Below are 17,634 nucleotides of genomic sequence, written 5' to 3'. Positions count from 1 at the left end.
AACTTAACATTTTAATATTAAAATATTGCAACGTTCTATTTTTAATAAAACCACTAATACTATCATACCTTTATACGCATCACAAATATAATTATGTTAAATGTCGTGTTTTCAATATTTTATGATTAAATTATATGTTTTTAAAACTTATCATTATATTGAAAATTTCTTTCACTAATATTATACAATTAATACTTTCACTATTTGATCATCTTTTGTTATTGGTCGATTTTAATAAAATTAGACATATGAAATTATAATCCAACACTTAAAATAAGAAATTTCACTTTCTAATTAAAGTTACTGGAAATGTAACGCTGTATAAAAATTGGCTCATATAGTTTGATCTCATATATATATATATATATATATATATATATATATATATATATATATATATATATATATATATATATATATAATATTGAAATAGCTGAAAAATGAAATCACATATTAAAAATAAAAAAAAAGGCTAAAGTTATAATTTAGACTATTTTTAGATAAGAAAATTTTATACGTAAACCTTCTACTTTTCCTATACCTATCCAACCTCTAATGAAAACTAATATTTTTTATTTTTTTAAATTGTTCTTAAATTAATTTTTATTTAAAAAATATAAGTTTGGTTAGTGTTAAATAAATGTAAAGTAAATAAATGCAGATACTTCTTCACCCTTCTAAATAAGCTTACTTGACTGAATATAATTATCCATTCAAACACGAGCGCAAGGGAAAAGAACAAAAAGCATCACACCAGATGGATTCATGATTTAACGGTACGTTCGTTGCATAAAAGGATTTAAAATCTTGTCTGTCTCACTTTCAAACGAATGGTACAAGACAACAAGACAGTTTCTCTCCCTTTCCCAGATCTACCTACGATGTTCTTCTGTTCTGTCACTCACCATTTGATGATTTAACTCCACTCACCCCTCACCGCAACATACCTTATTATGCACCTTCCTCCTCTTTCTTCTTTTTCTACTTCACTGTGCCAAGTTGAAACTTTAAGCAAAACCAATCCCCCATTTCCCATTTGGTGATAATCGATCGATGGAGTTCACTGAATCTTACAAACAAACGGGTCCCTGTTGTTTCTCTCCCAATGCTCGCTTTATCGCCGTCGCCGTTGATTACCGCCTCGTCATTCGGGAGACCATTTCCTTCAAGGTTTTGTTTTTTTGTTACCCCTTTAACAACACTGCTTCAATTTTCAGTCTTTATTCTGTGGCTGCAGTCTTTGGAGTTTTGAATTTCTGGGACTTAGGTTTTTGGGACACTTATCGGAGACCCATTTTATGAATTTCAACTTTTGGGAACTTGGGACTCGTGGCAAAGAACGGGATCTGGGGGTTTTATTTTTTTATGGTTTGTTGGTTATTCCGTTTCATGCACGAGTATGAAAAAAAAAAAAAAACATTTTTATTTATAGTTTTGCATGTGCATATTTCTGATGAGTAAGGAAGTTTTAGTAATGGGTTTCTTTTAGAGGCAAAGTGTGACGGTTCTTTCTTCGGTACTTAGATTTGTAGGAAAATAAAAGGGGGTGATATCCAGTGGAACGAGGTGATTTCTGTATAAAGAAGTTGGAGTTTTTACTTGAACTCAACTAGACACTAGCTATCGTAAAAATTGATGTTTTAGATTTTCATACCGGTATCAGAATTTTTACAGGCACACGAGGCAGTTTAATGGTGTCTTGAAAAATTCAGGCTTAGGAAGAGAAACACTAAATTTGACCGTAAAATGATTGTATGAAGGTAGGGAGACTTTAAATTCCAGAGCTTTTTAACACTTCATAGTGATGGCTACTGCTCTTTGGATCCAAATTCCAAGATGGAATTAATGAACCGTGCGTCTGAATTAAGGGGTAGTACAAGTTTAAATGTAATTTGGGAACACATATAGTAGTTTGCCATATTTCCTAGTAGTTTATGAGGAATAAAATGTTCATTCTTCCAAAAACATAAATCAGTCAGCTCGTAATCAAATTATTCACCTTGATTGTTGTTATGTCTAACTGTACTTCACCCGTGCTTACCATATGCTCTTTCTATTCCAAATTATAATTGTGATGTGAGTGCATATGTTGTTGTTTCTTGACTTGATTAATGATACAGCTCTCATATGGTCTCGAGATATAGTTAAAATTGAGTATTAAAGTGAGTACAAACCTCACCATATGAATTGTTTTTATAAAGTTGAGTTAAACTTAAATTCATTTTTTAAGATGGTTTGGAGTTTATCCAAAATAAGTTTGTTAAACATATTGTGTGACTCATTATCGACCAATCACAAATATCTTGTTGAGACTGGGGTTTGTGTAAGAGATTACACGTTATGTACATATACAACTAAAATAGAGTATAGAAGTAGGTGCGATAGGTTTGTAAGATTGAACTAGACTTAAACTTACATTCTAAGAACTACTTAATGCATTAAAGTACAAGCTTATTCTTGAAAAAAGAAATATATGCGGATTATTTATCAATGATGTATACTAAAAACATGGGTACAAAGACACTCAAAGAGTTTCTTTGGGACTATTCTCTTGGTTTTGATGTGATTTATTCTAGTTATGCACTTTGGTGTTAAGGGCATTTCCTCGTAACTTGCTGATTATGCTGCTTTATTCTAGCTATCAGCCTCCAGTTCATGGTTTACAATCATTCTTTTCGGTGTATGCAGGTTGTGCAGTTGTTTTCGTGCTTGGACAAGATAAGCTATATTGAATGGGCCCTTGATTCAGAATATATTCTTTGTGGTCTCTACAAAAAGCCAATGATACAGGCTTGGTCGCTAACCCAACCAGAATGGACCTGCAAGATAGATGAAGGACCTGCTGGTATTGCATATGCGAGGTGGAGTCCAGATAGCCGCCACATACTCACCACTTCTGATTTCCAGTTGCGTTTGACTGTTTGGTCATTGTTAAATACAGCTTGTGTGCATTTACAGTGGCCAAAGCATGCTTCCAAAGGAGTTTCTTTCACACGAGATGGAAAATTTGCAGCAATATGTACAAGGCGTGATTGCAAGGACTATATAAATCTGTTATCTTGTCACACATGGGAAATAATGGGCAATTTTGCTGTTGACACTCTAGATCTGGCTGATATTGAATGGTCTCCTGATGACAGTGCTATAGTGATATGGGATTCGTCACTTGAGTACAAGGTAACCATTATTTGTTCTATTTTTCTTTTCTATCCCTCTTAACATGTGAAATATTATGATTTAACATAGGCTTAAATATATTTTTAATCCAGGTAAAATTTGTGATTTTTAATTTTAGGCCCTTCAAAAAAATTTCTTTGGTTTTCTTTTTGAAAATATTTCTTTGGTTTTCTTCCTCGAAAAGTTGAAATTTTGCTTTTGTCCCTAAAGGTCAAGTGATCATCCCAGGTAACTCTCATGAGTGTCTGTGGTACATTGGCTAGAGTAATATTGGTGCAGTCAGTCAGTTTCAAACTCTAGTTTCCAAACTCAAGCTGGTTATTAGTCCCACTGCACTTAAGTTGACAGGGTGATGCTAGAGTAATTACTGCAATTAAAGATTTCCATTATTATCATCATTAAAGTACATGCATTTGATTATCAAAGTTTCATGCATGTCATATACCGCAACATACAATCTATCACAATATAGTGTTAATTATACTCTATTGCTTTTGTATAACCCACTGGTTATGCTATAAATTATTGTTAGAAATTTATGCTGCAATTTACAATTTTCTAAAACTTAGACACTTTTCTTTGATACAGGTGCTAATATATTCTCCAGACGGAAGGTGCCTGTTCAAGTATCAAGCATATGAAAGTGGATTGGGAGTTAAAAGTGTGTCCTGGTCTCCTTGTGGTCAGTTTCTGGCAGTGGGCAGTTATGATCAGATGTTGCGAGTCCTGAATCACCTAACTTGGAAGACATTTGCAGAGCTAATGCACCCCTATACAGTCCGTGGCCCTTGTTATGCTGCTGTTTTCAAAGTACTCCTTTAAGACACTTCCCTTCGTTAATGGTATCACAGTTTGAGAAAATTATTTACCTTGTTCATCAAATTGCAGGAAGTAGATGAGCCCCTACAACTTGATATGTCTGAACTTTGTTTGAGTGACGATTTTTCCCAAGGAAATGACGGTAAGCACAATCACTTTGCATTATGTCTCTTTTTTATATTGGCAGTTAGCTACTTTTGCCACTATATTGTTGGTTTGTAATTTGCCTGCAAGCAGTTATTTCTTTAGCCATTTCTTGTGTTAACTTATCGGAATTGGCTGACAATTAACTTTAGATTAGTTTAGTTTAAAATTTTCAGTAAAGCTTAGCGTATCTCCATGAACATAAAAGGGGTTGTGTCTAATAAGTTAATCAAGAGACCAAAGAATTAAAGTGTTGAAACCATTTATCTACATTTACTTAACAGCTTGGGCTTTTAGTGTCGTTGGTTCATGACACTGACATTCTTTTGTTTTGTTACTTTTTTATTTTTCTTTCTCGAAGCAGATTCTCCTGAAGAACCCTTTAGGGTCAGGTATGAGGTCATGGAAGTTCCTATCAATTTACCATTCCAAAAGCCTCCTTCTGAGAAACCTAACCCTAAACAAGGAATTGGTAAGCTATTTATCTTTTATTTTCAGATGCCACAAGTTATGATTTTTCTTTTCAATAATTCAATAATCCATAGAAGCAAAGCTATGGTTCTTCATTCCATGATTTGTGTAATAAACAGGAAGTAATGAAACTTCATGATGTGGATGTGATTTTCTGATATTTTTGGAACTAGTTGAGATCAGGCTGTAAACTAACCAAGTGACTGTACATGGAAATTTGTAACCTTTCATGATTACTGCTATCTTTGCATTATTCATATTCCTCATTGATGATGCTTTGGTTTCTGCAGTATGTATCACATGATTTTCTATTAAGTATTACTTTACTGAAGAGATTGAATAATTTTTGTTGCAGGCATTTTGTCATGGAGCAATGATAGCCAGTACATATGCACTCGCAATGATAGTATGCCTACAATACTTTGGATATGGGATATTCGACACCTGGAGCTTGCTGCAATCTTAGTCCAGAAAGATCCTATAAGGGCGGCAGCTTGGGACCCAACATGCACACGCCTCGTTGTTTGCACTGGAAGTACTCACTTGTATATGTGGACTCCATCTGGTGCCTATTGTGTTCATGTTCCTCTACCACAATTTACCATAACTGACCTGAAATGGAATTCGAATGGTAGTTGTCTACTTCTTAAGGACAAGGAGTCATTCTGCTGTGCTGCTGTTCCCTTATTACCTGAATCTAGTGAATACAGTTCAGATGAATAATGATAAGGAAGTGAAGCAATAGTGAAAAAAGTGAATGGCCATTATCTTTTGCATCCAAGGTTTAAGATCATACAAAAATTCATGCAGCTGTAAGAGATAAAGGCTTGGTTTGAGGAAGGAGGTATGCCGATGAAGCATATCTATGTGGGAGCATTTGAGAAAATTCAATGGCCATCTCGGCCCTTGTTTTAGGAGCTTAGATAAATTCAATATTAACCAGCAATCTGCTTCCTGTTTGATTTTTAGGGTGTAATGCTGATGTGTGATTCAAATGCCATCTAAAATAGTATAACAAAAGTTTGAGGATACTCCATAATATCTGTCTAATCATTGTTGTTATGACACTAAGCTTGTGTTTGGTTCGAATTGTGTATTGCAGGTGATGATGGAAGAGCGAGTGCCGGTTTTGTTTGCTTCAACTAATTTAAATGAATCGATTCTCCTCTCTTTCAGAATCGATTCTTCTAATTTTATTAACTAAAAAATATTTTTGATTTATCAAACCAGTCACATTTCTCACAAACTTTCACAATTTTTTCTCTCATTTATCTTCATTTCTCATTATTTTATTTACTCTCTTTTATTTGTTTTTCCCTTAAATTCATTCACTTTTATAAATCTATCTCCAAATCCAAACACAAGCTAAAAGATATAGATAAATTCAATAGTTTTTATTAGAAATAATATGGGAGTGCATTGAAAAATCATGAAGGAATATTTTTTATGCATTCCAATTAAAAAGAAAAAAAAAATTAATTCTTTAACTAGCGTTCTTAGGAAACTAAACTAATTAATATCAATCCTAGTCATGAAGTCTATTTTATATACCATAGGCAATAAACAATTTTTAACCATTAATAAATCCTCTTTTACTTTCAACAACCTTGTGTCAAAGTTGAATTACTAAAATCTTTGCAACTCAACATACCATGTTTAAAAATGTTTTCATTGCTAGATTCTTTTTAGAACTTAACAAGGGCTTCTCTCTTGAAAACATGTATTAAAAGTTTAACCTTAATTTTAATTATTTTTTACACTTGAGTGAATTTGGGGGAGAGTGATTGAGAGGATTTGGAAATAAATTTTTTGTTGTTTATTTGAATAGATTTGGAGATAAGTGAGAGTGGATTTGGAAGTAATTTTTTTTTAATCTGTTACATAAATTAAATCCTATACTAATTTTTACAAACTTTACTTCCAAATCCACTCTTATTTACCTTCAAATCCACTTAAGTAAACAAAAAAAAAAATTACCTTCAAATTCTCTTAAATCCACTCAATTACTCTCTTAAATCCATTCAAGTGAACAAGGGAGTATCTCATTTGTTCAACCCCAATCCAACAAATTTAGTATTTTAAATTAAACTAGCGTGTTAGATAATTGCACATTTAGTTATATAAATGAAATAGACATGCACCAGAACACAATTTTCAGATACATAAATAATGGACTAAATTTGTCCCTAATTTTCTGGACTACCTGATAATTTTAAATTAAATCCTGAAGTATATTCTTAATTTCAAGAAAAATGAAATTATATTTATTTATTAATAATGATAAAATCACACATATTTATATTTATTTAAATATAATTATAAAATAAATAAGTTTTTGTAATTAAAAAATAAATAAATCAAATGACAGAAAATTTATGAGTAAAATAACATTTCTATTTATCTATATATTAAAAGCAAAACAGAAAGGTCGTTTTGTACTCGTCCACGACAACTAACTGAAATCATAATATAAAATGTATCAATATATATATATATATATATATATATAATAATCATCCAAATGCAAAAGAAGACTTATTCAGTTAAATTCAGAAGGAAACAATGACGGATCTCTCAGTTTCTTCGTCTTCTCTCGCTAAAACTCTTCTTCCTCCATTCTCATTCTCCCTCCGTCCAAATGTTCCGAAACGGTTGCGATTCTGCAGAAAGTCGGCATCCTTTCTCCGGAAGCCGTCGTCGATTTCCCGCCAAAATAAGCTCGCCGTCGTCACTGCCATTCAGGTTTCGACTCAATCTGAAAATGACGGTTTTGTCCTCGAAGACGTTCCGCATCTCACGAACTTCCTTCCGGATTTGCCGGTACCACTTGTTTCTCCCTTGCTTTCCACCAAAACTGTTGCCGTTTCGCAATTCTTGTTTTCAGTTTGTTACGATGATGTCCTTGATTGTGAGATTCTAGTGAACAAACGCCACGTGTTTTTATGCTATTCTTTTATTTTTGTTGATGAAAATATACTATTATGCAATCACAGTTTTCCATATTTTAGTTAGCTTTAGGCCTTGTTTGGCAGAGTGGAGAGAAACAATGTGAATGAAGTTAAAAGATAATTTAAAATAGGTGTGGAATAAAATATAAAGTATCAATCTTTATTGAAGAGAAATAGAAAAGATCATTGAGGCAAATTATGGCTATTTCTGTCTCTTAACTTAGTAATTTAGGGATCGAATTTTTGTGATGTTATTTTTATTACAGAATAAACAAGTTAGGAGTGTGTTACCACCATGGTTAAAAAAAAGTTAGAAGAGATTCTCATGAGGGAGAAATCATATGGTCCCGTGAATTTACATTGTTTGATATCAGCTATTCGGTATATTTGAGGAGTGTTGGGTTTTTTCCTTCTTTTTCTCTTTGTTAAGTAAATCATTTTCTTTTTCAATAAAATAATGGTAATTTTTTTCTTTTCTATTTGTTTTCTTTCTATTTTCTTTTTATTTCTTTCTTCTTTTCTAGCTTTACGGTGATTTCTAATATTTAGTGCTTTTCTTACTCTTTTGTAGTCATATCCAAATCCATTGAGGAAGAGCCAAGCTTACTCAATTGTCAAGTAAGTCCATTTCTAGCAATTTGCTTTAAATAATGTTTGTGATTTTTCATTGAAACTTCAAAGATTATATTTTTCAAGTCCCCAAACTTTTTGTTTCTTTTAATTATTTTAATATGATTCTTTTATAAAAATTGTTTTGCACTTGAAGGAAAAATTTTGTGAGCCCAGAAGACGTGGTTGCTCAAAATGTAAGTGACACAATCCTCTCCCTGCTTGTTCGTGGAATTATATTCTTTATAAATGATTGATCGACCTCCGTCTTTTAGCAGTTGTCTAAATTTCTTATAACGTTTCATGCCCAGGTTGCTATTCAAAAAGGAAGTCCAAGAGGAGTTCATTTTCGGCGTGCGGGACCTCGAGAGAAGGTATAAAGCTTGGAAATGTCTATCCATTTGTAATCTTTAAAAACTGATGATGCCTTCTCTTCTCATATTAGATTTATTTCGAGCCAGAGGAAGTACGTGCTTGCATAGTGACTTGTGGAGGATTATGCCCAGGAATTAATACAGTGATTAGGGAAATTGTTTGCGGCTTGAACATCATGTATGGTGTTCATGATATACTTGGGATTGAGGTTAGTCTTGAGAAATTATAATATTCTGAGTGTGTGTAGAAATATAACATGCTTTTGTTAATTAAAGACTTTAATGACTATTTGGTTAAATTAATAATATTCTTTCTATAAAATTCAATAATGATGAGGGTAACACTATGGTTTACTTGTTTTTCGTATAACCATTTTCTTGATAGAGCAAGAAATGATATATAGCGTGAATATTGTACTGCCAGCTGATGTGTGACAACAGACTGTAACAGTCTGCTACTGTTTCTGTTTCTTATAGAGCCCGCTACTTGTGTAGCTTTATAATCTTTGTTGTAGCATATTCAAATTGCAATGAAATATAAAAAAAAAAATATCTTGATTAAACTCTCTCTCTCCTTTCCGTTGTATGTAAACTCTAATATCTAGAAAAAGATTGAGAATACAATCAGGTTATAATAAACATCCTCCAAAATCAAAAAACTTAAAAACCAGTTATATAAAATAATATGAGCTGAGAAAAATATGTTTTAATCCATGTACTTTTAAAATTACTGATTAGTCCTCAAATTATAAAACATGTAAATTTAGTCATTCCTTTAATTTTGCAGCGATAAAAAAACTGCCACTAGATTTTAAGTTTAAGTATCAAGAATGACTAAATTCAAACATATTTTCAAAAGTTGGATGGCTAATTCATGAATTTAATATAGGAACCAAAAACAAGTTCAACAAAAAGTATTCTTATCTAAAAAATTTAATTAGGGTGTTAACCAAAGAGAAAACCATAAACATAAATGCAGTTGAATATTGTTCCCGTTAGCAATCTAGTGGCAAGGAGGTGTCCTTTAAGATGAACGCATGCATGCATTCTGCTTCAACTAAATACACCAAAAGCCTTTAATTTGATCTGAGGTAATTTTCTAAACTGAATGACCACACTAAAAATTCATCAAATACACCATTATTTAAGTGAAGTATCTGCCTAACGGTTTCCTTAAACCATTTATGTCATAAGTTAGGTAGCTTGGAAACTTTGGAGTAATCTGTTTGAGCTTTAAGAAGAGTACTGGTTACAACAATATGTAAGTAATTTTACCATCATTATAAAGGTTAAGGGACCCGGAGAAATAAGTTATTTTATGTGTGCTTAGCTGGGATAATGAAAGTTAGTTCCAGATGGTTAAGCAATAAATTAGCTTCTCTACTTAGCATTGTGGAAATGTCTCTTTTCGATAACTAGCCTAGGGAATTTCTAATCAGCCTGTCTTTTTTTTTTTTTTTTTTTTTTTTTTTTTTTTTTCCTGAATTCTAGTATTACAAGAAAATAATGTTTAAAGTGAATGAGGTGGGAAATAATTTATACTTTTCCAACTTTTAAGTTTGGTATTGTAATTGTAATTTCAACAGTCTTATTATTTGAGTTTTAAAATATTATTACCACTCTTAGCTTAGCTTTGCAGTTTTTTAAGGGTGGTCTAGCTAAAGCATTGATTCCTCCTTCTTAAATGATTTTAATTACTTAATGTCAACTATGAATTGAATTTATATTTTCAATATGCTCCATCCAGTCATTTTTATAATTCCTAATAAACTAACTAATTCATAAGAATAAAGTAATTAACCAAATTACTAGCATCAAATTTACCACAAAGGCATTTTTTTTTTCTAAAATTTTCCCTAACATCAATGAGACATGCTATTATTCGTTTTTCCTATAATATACTGGCTGTAATTCTTCTAATGTCTCTGGTTAGTAATATGTTTATTGCATATGAAGAAGTGAAGTTTGATTCCTTGGCCTTAGAAAAGCCTAAGACTAATGTTTTCTGTCTACTACTATGTATGAGAACTGACTCATAATTAGGGATATTTTGTTAAGAGGTTAATGTAGGAACATTCTAGATTGATTTCTTACAAAAAGATCATGAAAAAAAATCTAGTTTGATTCTTACAAGAAGGAAAGGGAGTAATAAATAGTAAATACTTACTATTTTTTGTTTCATTAACCCATGCCCTTTGGGCATTGTTAGCAACTTAGCATTTTTCTTTTATGATCTTTCATTTGATTCTTATTGTCACCACTTTAATTTTGAAACTGATTTAGGGAGGATATAAAGGGTTCTATTCAAAAAATACCTTGATGTTGACTCCTAAACTGGTTAACGATATCCATAAACGAGGTGGCACCTTTCTTCGAACATCTCGTGGAGGACATGATACCCACAAGATAGTAGACAACATTGAGGATAGGGGAATAAATCAGGTGCATACTTGTTAAAAATATTTTAAATTTTCTATCAAATTTGGACACGATGTCTGAACCAAAGATGATTTGATCTTTCTATGTTAGGTATACATTATTGGGGGTGATGGTACGCAGAAAGGAGCTTCACTTATCTATGAGGTAATAGGTTACTTTCACGAAAACAGTTATTGGATTTCGTGCAGTGAAAAAAAATGAGATTGTCAGGTCTTATCTTCCTCCTGTTACTATTTTATTATTTTATAATAAAATTGTTATATTAATAAAAGGCTAAGATCCTCTGCTGTGGTACTGTCACTACACTGAATCCGTTCCCTCATTTATGTAGTTATCTTTATGGAATAATGTAATATAATCATCTTTTTTATGAAGGAAGTTATAAGGCGTGGTCTTCAAGTAGCTGTGGCTGGGATTCCGAAAACAATTGATAATGATATTGCTGTAAGTTCTTAGCCCATGATATATTCTGAATTTATACTTACATGGAGATTTTTAGGCCATTAGTGAAATATTCTTGTAGTTTGATTTATAGAATAATTATTTGAACATGTTACAACCCAAAACTCCTGGCAAAGACATCATAGAACGGCTTTCCAACTGGGCAAGTCTTCCAACCATCTACCAAGATCATAGAAAAAGACAAATTCTTCAGGAAACCAGTGATTGTATCTAGTTGTTTATATATGAAACTCTACTTTTAATGGTATCTGTTCTGTCTGTTCAGGTTTCTGTAGGTGTGTGTGCAACCATGTGTCTTGACTTGGAGATATTATATTTGTTTGTCAACTTTTTGTCCACATACTACAATTTTTATTAAAATAAATATACTTAGAGGAAGCATTTGTTATGTTATTCTGCTTGTTTGTGTTTTTGGATCTAGGTGATAGACAAATCTTTTGGATTTGAAACTGCTGTGGAAGAAGCCCAGAGAGCTATTGATGCTGCACATGTGGAGGTTGAAAGTGTTGAGAATGGAGTTGGAATTGTGAAGCTGATGGGCAGATACAGTGGTAAATAGTAGTATTACAGAAATGTTATGTTCTGTTTTTGCCTCTCCTTTTTGTATTGCAATTCAAATTTTCTAAATAATTTAATTCAATGAAATGACAGAAAATGGGAGCTTTTATCTATGAGTGAAATGTTGTTATTAGAACTTTACAAGGTTCCATATGCAGGTTTCATTGCAATGTATGCAACACAGGCAAGTCGAGATGTGGTAAGACATTTATCTAATGTCAGCAGTTATCAGTGATGGTCACATTTGAACTGATTCTTTTGGTAGTGTATTTCTATTTCATTATTGTTTCTTTTTGTCATGCTACAAATTAGTCTGATACATCATAAACTTTAAGACTTAATAAAGGGATATTTTTTAAGTGTACCCTATGTGGGTGTGATCTTTGTATTTATATTCAGTAAATTTGGATAGCAGTACAATGTTGTGAAAGATAGTACAGAGGACAAACACTATCTGCACACTGCTGACAAAAAAAAAACATTGGCGAGGCATTTAGACTCTCCTGTTTAGTGCTAATAGGAGAAATTTGTTTAGTAGATCTTAACTATTTATTATATTTATTACTAAATCTAACCGTTAAAATAAAAACCAATTATAACTAGAATGAGGAACAAGGATGCCTATTTTGGTGGTATAATGGGTTAGTTAGTTTTTATTTCAACCATACATATTAAATAATAAATTGTTAAAATTTATTAAACAAAATGTCAATTGAAGAGGATCCAAATCCATGGTAAATGGGGTAGGAGGAGGACTACAAGAATGTTGGAATATAGTAAATAGTTTAATAATATATTGTCTTGCGGTAATTATAATATTAGAATATCTTTAGATATAACTATTCTATTTTGTGTACATAGTGGAGCGTCTGCTTTGTACTTTAGACAAATCAAACAACTTTTGATTTTTCCCCACCCTGAAGCTGGGGTTACTGATTTAGATTTTACCAAGCCTGAAGCTGGAGTGTCCATGAGCCTTAAAAGAAAAAGGAAGGATCAAAGAAACACATAAAGTGAAGTTGCAATAAAAAATTTTAATGTGACTTGATGAACTTTTGGTTTTGTTTCGGGTGGATATAAAAGAAAGACGTGTCTGCTCAAGAAATCTTTATATGCCTCAAAGCCATCTAAATTGATCTAATTGGATCCGGCGGTTAAGTTGTATTGTTCTGGTAAATTATGATTTACAAAACTTACTCCAATCCATTTATCACAAATACTCCACACTCTACTTGCAACCCTGAAGAATGACTCACAGTTTCTTCCAACTGGCCACTTAAAGCATATAGAACGCTATCAATCATCATCCTCCAAAGTCTTGAAGTGAGTTAGTATAAATTCTTCCGTTAGTATTCTATGTGCTTAGTATTCTTGAGTTAGATCAACCACTGTGAGCTTGGACCTGAATAAGAGAAAAAAGTTGTCAGAACATCAGCCCATTGGTCTGGACCAGGAATGGACTGGACAATAAGCTGTTTAGATAGCACCTATTATCCATTGGAAAGCTGCCTTAATCGTGGCTACCACCTGGCCTGCCTTAGTGGCGGTCTTTTTTTTGGGGGGTTGCTTAAATTTCAACATCAAGAAGAGTGATTTATTCTCACATTCCCTAGAGATATAACTTAAATAGAGCTTATTCTTACGTTACAAATTGGTTTTGTATAGATAGCTTATGTCCAAACCTAGATTCCAAGACTTTCCATGTTGACTGTGAAGTGCTTTTTATTTCAATAGATATTTATGTTTTAAAAATTCATTTTCTTGGTAGATGACACTTCACCCATCATGAAACTCTTATTTGACTTGATAGATTTTTATTTGAACATTATTAAGAGGGGAAATGAAATGCCGATAATAGCTGGAGTCATTACAGGATTGCTGCTTGATTCCAGAGTCTCCCTTTTATTTGGAAGGAAGAGGTGGGCTTTTTGAGTTTATTGAAGAAAGGCTAAAAGAAAATGGACATTTAGTTATTGTGGTAGCCGAAGGAGCAGGTCAGGAATATGTTACTGCAGAAGGGCATGATGCAGGTAAAACTGATGCATCGGGAAACAAGCTACTTCTTGATGTTGGTCCATGGTTATCTGATAAGATCAAAGTATGTTGCATTATCTTTCCTTTATTTGTATTTATGTGTCTGTTATAGATGTATAATATTCGAAGATGTGTATAAGTTGTATCATGTACACCTTTAAATTGACTGGACTTGAGACTGCATAAAATTGGATATCTTTTTGATAGTTGAGTTGAGTTTAGAACTTATGACCATAGAAAAAACATCCACTCAAAAGAAAGTCCTGCATTTCTTTTCAGAATCTGATTTATGCCGATAGGACCAGTTAACTTGCTAGAAGACGGATGTTAAATATCAATTACAGTCATCTGTAACTTTCTTGTTTCATTTTGACGTTATGTTTCCTCTCCTTTTAATCATAACACTGAGAGAGATTGCCGAGATTGGAAATTCGTTGATGTGGACTTTACAACTATCCCATCCTAACTTCTTAATTTAGTTCAGCACTATAGTTTTCTGATTATTCTTTATTCTTTGTTTGAAAGCCACCTTATTATGGTCATCTTAAGACTGGAAAGGACTACCTATGGAGCGACTGTCAAAAATGGCTGAGCTGAGCGTTGTAGAGTGCAGAAACTGGGATTTATCATCTTTTAAGTTATTCACCATCTCTTTATTGACATTTTTTATTGCAGAATCATTTCACAATGTTTCGAAAGATGGCAGTGAATATGAAATATATAGGTATTTTGTTTAGTTTCTCAAGAATATTTTTTATTTATTTTAATGAAGGTTGCCTGCCTCTAACAAATATCTTGATGAGTTAATCTTTGGAAGAAATGTCCTTCAAATGCCTTATCCAGTAGATCTAAATATTTGCCTATTTTACATGCTACTGTATTGTATCATATGGAAAGTAAATGTGACCGTACAACTTAGTTGGTTCTAAAAGACTAAACAAAGAAAAGGTGTCGAAAGTTGTATTTTTGGTGTGTTTTGGTGTATCCTTCAGCCTGGCTCCTGTAAACTTTCATTGGTGAAAAAGATCTGGAATCTACTTCAATTGGGCAATTTGACTCATCTAATGGATATACATTACATTTATTTGCAGCAGATCATGACAAAAATTTTAACTCATTCATTTCATTCAGCAAGCTATAAGATTAATGTTATATATATATATATATATATATATATATATATATATATATATATATGTATGTATGTATATATAAAGAGGGATTCAAGAATAATTTTAAGAACATTATAGACTTTGTTTACACAAAATTCCGTTATTATTTATAGAACAGAAAAATAAGAACAAAAGAAATTAAGTAACTTATAAGCTAATTTGTAGAAGTCCTACTTATGGTTTCTCTAAATTCTTGTTTTTAACTCGTGAGTAAGTTAATTTAAGTGTACGAAAAAATTTATTTCATTTTTTAACCTTTTTCTTCTAGAGATATAGTAATTATTCGCTAATTTATTTAAAATCATTTAATCTTGGAGCAGCTTGCTCTACTTGAAATCTTGAAATTTGATATATTCCTTATAAAACTCGTTTGTTACTTTCGTATAGATCCAACGTACATGATTCGAGCTATTCCAAGTAATGCCTCAGACAACATTTACTGCACTCTCCTTGCTCATGGTGCTGTCCATGGAGCTATGGCTGGATTCACTGGCTTCACAGTTGGGCCTGTGAACGGTAGACATGCTTATATCCCAATTGCTGTGAGTGGTTTATTTCATTAACTCGTGTATATTCAATTCAAGTAAATTACTCTCATTTGCAAAAGATTGGGTTACGCTTAATCTTTTAGTATCTTTGTTTGCTTTGTTATTTTCTGATACAATTATATATTCTATTAATTACTAATAGATGTTCTACTCAAATATCTTGTGTTGTTTTATTCACTAGGTTATCAGTTTTTACACACTACAATTGAAAAGAAAACCTTTCTAAACTAAAACATCAAGGGTTGTGGAATAGAGTAATATATTGGAATGGCTATTAAATTGAGCCATTGAATGAATTCTATGCCGTCCAGACTCGGCATTCATACTCATCATCCAAAAGACCAACAATTCCTAATGGATGAAACCTTGTACCCACGTTAGAATAATCAATTATTTATTCTTATTGTTGAATAAGCTTTCCTAACGTCCACCTGGATTCTCCCCTAACGACATGCCATGTTTCTTTCCCTTCAGCAATCTTCTACAAAAAAAAAAAAACAAAACATAAAAATAGTGATTCATTCTTACATTCATTAAGGAAAAGACCATACATTAGTCTTTATAGAGACTTTTTTCTTTGGCAAAAAAATTGAACTGGTATAACTAGTAGTAACTATTAGAAAAGATGAGATGAAGAAAAGAAAGCTTGCTTTCCAGCCAGCCAGGCACAAAAATATTCAGTTTTTTTTTTTTTTTTTTTTTTTTTTTTTTTTTTTATATATGAATGTTCCAGGACGTTGATGAAATTTCTTAAATTTGAACCCTGGAAATAATTTTTCCACGGAAATTACCTGCGCGATCTGACCACAAATATAAAACTGAAGCCCTTACAAGATGCTGCATTTTTGTTTGCTTTTTATAATTGGATATCTTCAGTGAAAAAACACTTATTATTTGATAATTTCTCCATACAACTAGTCGTTTCTGTTAGGTGTGTAACTTTGTCGGAGATTTTGTTCTACATCGTTTCTCATATTATGATTTTGCTTGTTTTTCCTTGCATTGTGTAATATACCACCAGCTGATCACCGAACATCTTGTTGCAGCGTGTGACTGAGAGGCAGAAAACGGTCAGGCTGAGTGATAGGATGTGGGCTAGACTTCTTTTATCAACGAATCAACCAGGTTTCGTTGCTTCTGATAAAGAAAAAGTTGACAAAGAGGTCACGAACTAATACTACATAATTATTTCCTCTATCCAGGTTTATCGATATTAATTTATTTCTGTGAATTGCTTTGTCAGATGATGCATTAGCATTTATTTAGCATACGGGGGATGATACTCCCTATTCATTTTCTTAACTGGAAAATGGACATGTTGAAAATCAGAATCAAATCTTAATAAATTTATACAGGTCACCACACAAGTTCCGCTACACCTCTGCTCAAATCACGAATACTTTACGTGTCTAGAATGTGTTTACAAATTAAATAAAAATAAAAAGTCTCATGTTAGCCTTTTGTTTTATTTATCTTTAAAATGCTATAATATGCTATGGATCTGGGATTTTTTAATCCATGTAAATATTTGAAGTCTCTGAATGGACCTAAGAAAAAAAATAAAGGTAACGAGAAATAAACTAAAAATGAAATGTATTTGATAGAAGAAAATAGAGAAAAATGAATGAAAAATAGGAGCTGATCACATTTTAATTATCTTCTACGTTCCTATTTCTGTGATCAGATTTATGTTTGGATGATGCAGTAACATATGGTAGCTGATACTGCCTTTTATAATAGGGAAGTGGGCGTGTTGAAAAATAGAATTGAATAACTTTTAGACAGGATTAGGGTGTTAGGGGTGGTGGCGTAACCGTAAGAAATTTCTACTTCTAAATACCTTCTTTTCTTTTGGTCACTGTCAAACTTTTACATAAAT

General features: G+C 32.3%; 2 protein-coding genes across 5 annotated transcripts; both read left to right on the top strand.

Moving 5' to 3' along the window:
- The first annotated feature begins 721 nt into the window (after positions 1-721).
- On the top strand, positions 722-5,700 carry LOC106769932 (WD repeat-containing protein WRAP73). 2 transcript variants are annotated; one of them, XM_014655741.2, is made up of 6 exons: positions 722-1,170; positions 2,689-3,177; positions 3,766-3,987; positions 4,066-4,138; positions 4,505-4,612; positions 4,967-5,700. In XM_014655741.2, exons 1-6 carry the CDS (start codon positions 1,054-1,056, stop codon positions 5,332-5,334), a joined length of 1,377 nt encoding a protein of 458 aa, XP_014511227.1. In that variant the 5' UTR covers positions 722-1,053; the 3' UTR covers positions 5,335-5,700. The 2 variants fall into 2 exon arrangements, with proteins under 2 accessions (XP_014511227.1, XP_014511226.1); XM_014655740.2 differs by having other exon boundaries at positions 4,502-4,612.
- A 1,431-nt stretch (positions 5,701-7,131) lies between these two features.
- On the top strand, positions 7,132-17,131 carry LOC106772371 (ATP-dependent 6-phosphofructokinase 4, chloroplastic). 3 transcript variants are annotated; one of them, XM_014658748.2, is made up of 14 exons: positions 7,132-7,431; positions 8,131-8,177; positions 8,326-8,365; positions 8,480-8,542; positions 8,614-8,751; positions 10,826-10,984; positions 11,072-11,125; positions 11,357-11,425; positions 11,865-11,994; positions 12,160-12,200; positions 13,875-14,099; positions 14,711-14,759; positions 15,595-15,749; positions 16,802-17,131. In XM_014658748.2, the coding sequence occupies exons 1-14, from the start codon at positions 7,174-7,176 to the stop codon at positions 16,928-16,930; spliced, it is 1,557 nt and encodes a 518-aa protein (XP_014514234.1). In that variant the 5' UTR covers positions 7,132-7,173; the 3' UTR covers positions 16,931-17,131. The 3 variants fall into 3 exon arrangements, 2 of the variants coding, with proteins under 2 accessions (XP_014514234.1, XP_022641071.1); XM_022785350.1 differs by having other exon boundaries at positions 16,777-16,893; XR_002669332.1 differs by lacking the exon at positions 16,802-17,131 and having other exon boundaries at positions 14,561-14,759; positions 15,595-15,670.
- The last annotated feature ends 503 nt before the right edge of the window (positions 17,132-17,634 follow it).

Source organism: Vigna radiata, chromosome 8 (genome assembly GCF_000741045.1).
Source record: "Vigna radiata var. radiata cultivar VC1973A chromosome 8, Vradiata_ver6, whole genome shotgun sequence".
NCBI lineage: Eukaryota > Viridiplantae > Streptophyta > Magnoliopsida > Fabales > Fabaceae > Vigna > Vigna radiata.
This window is presented reverse-complemented; position numbering and strand designations above follow the sequence as displayed.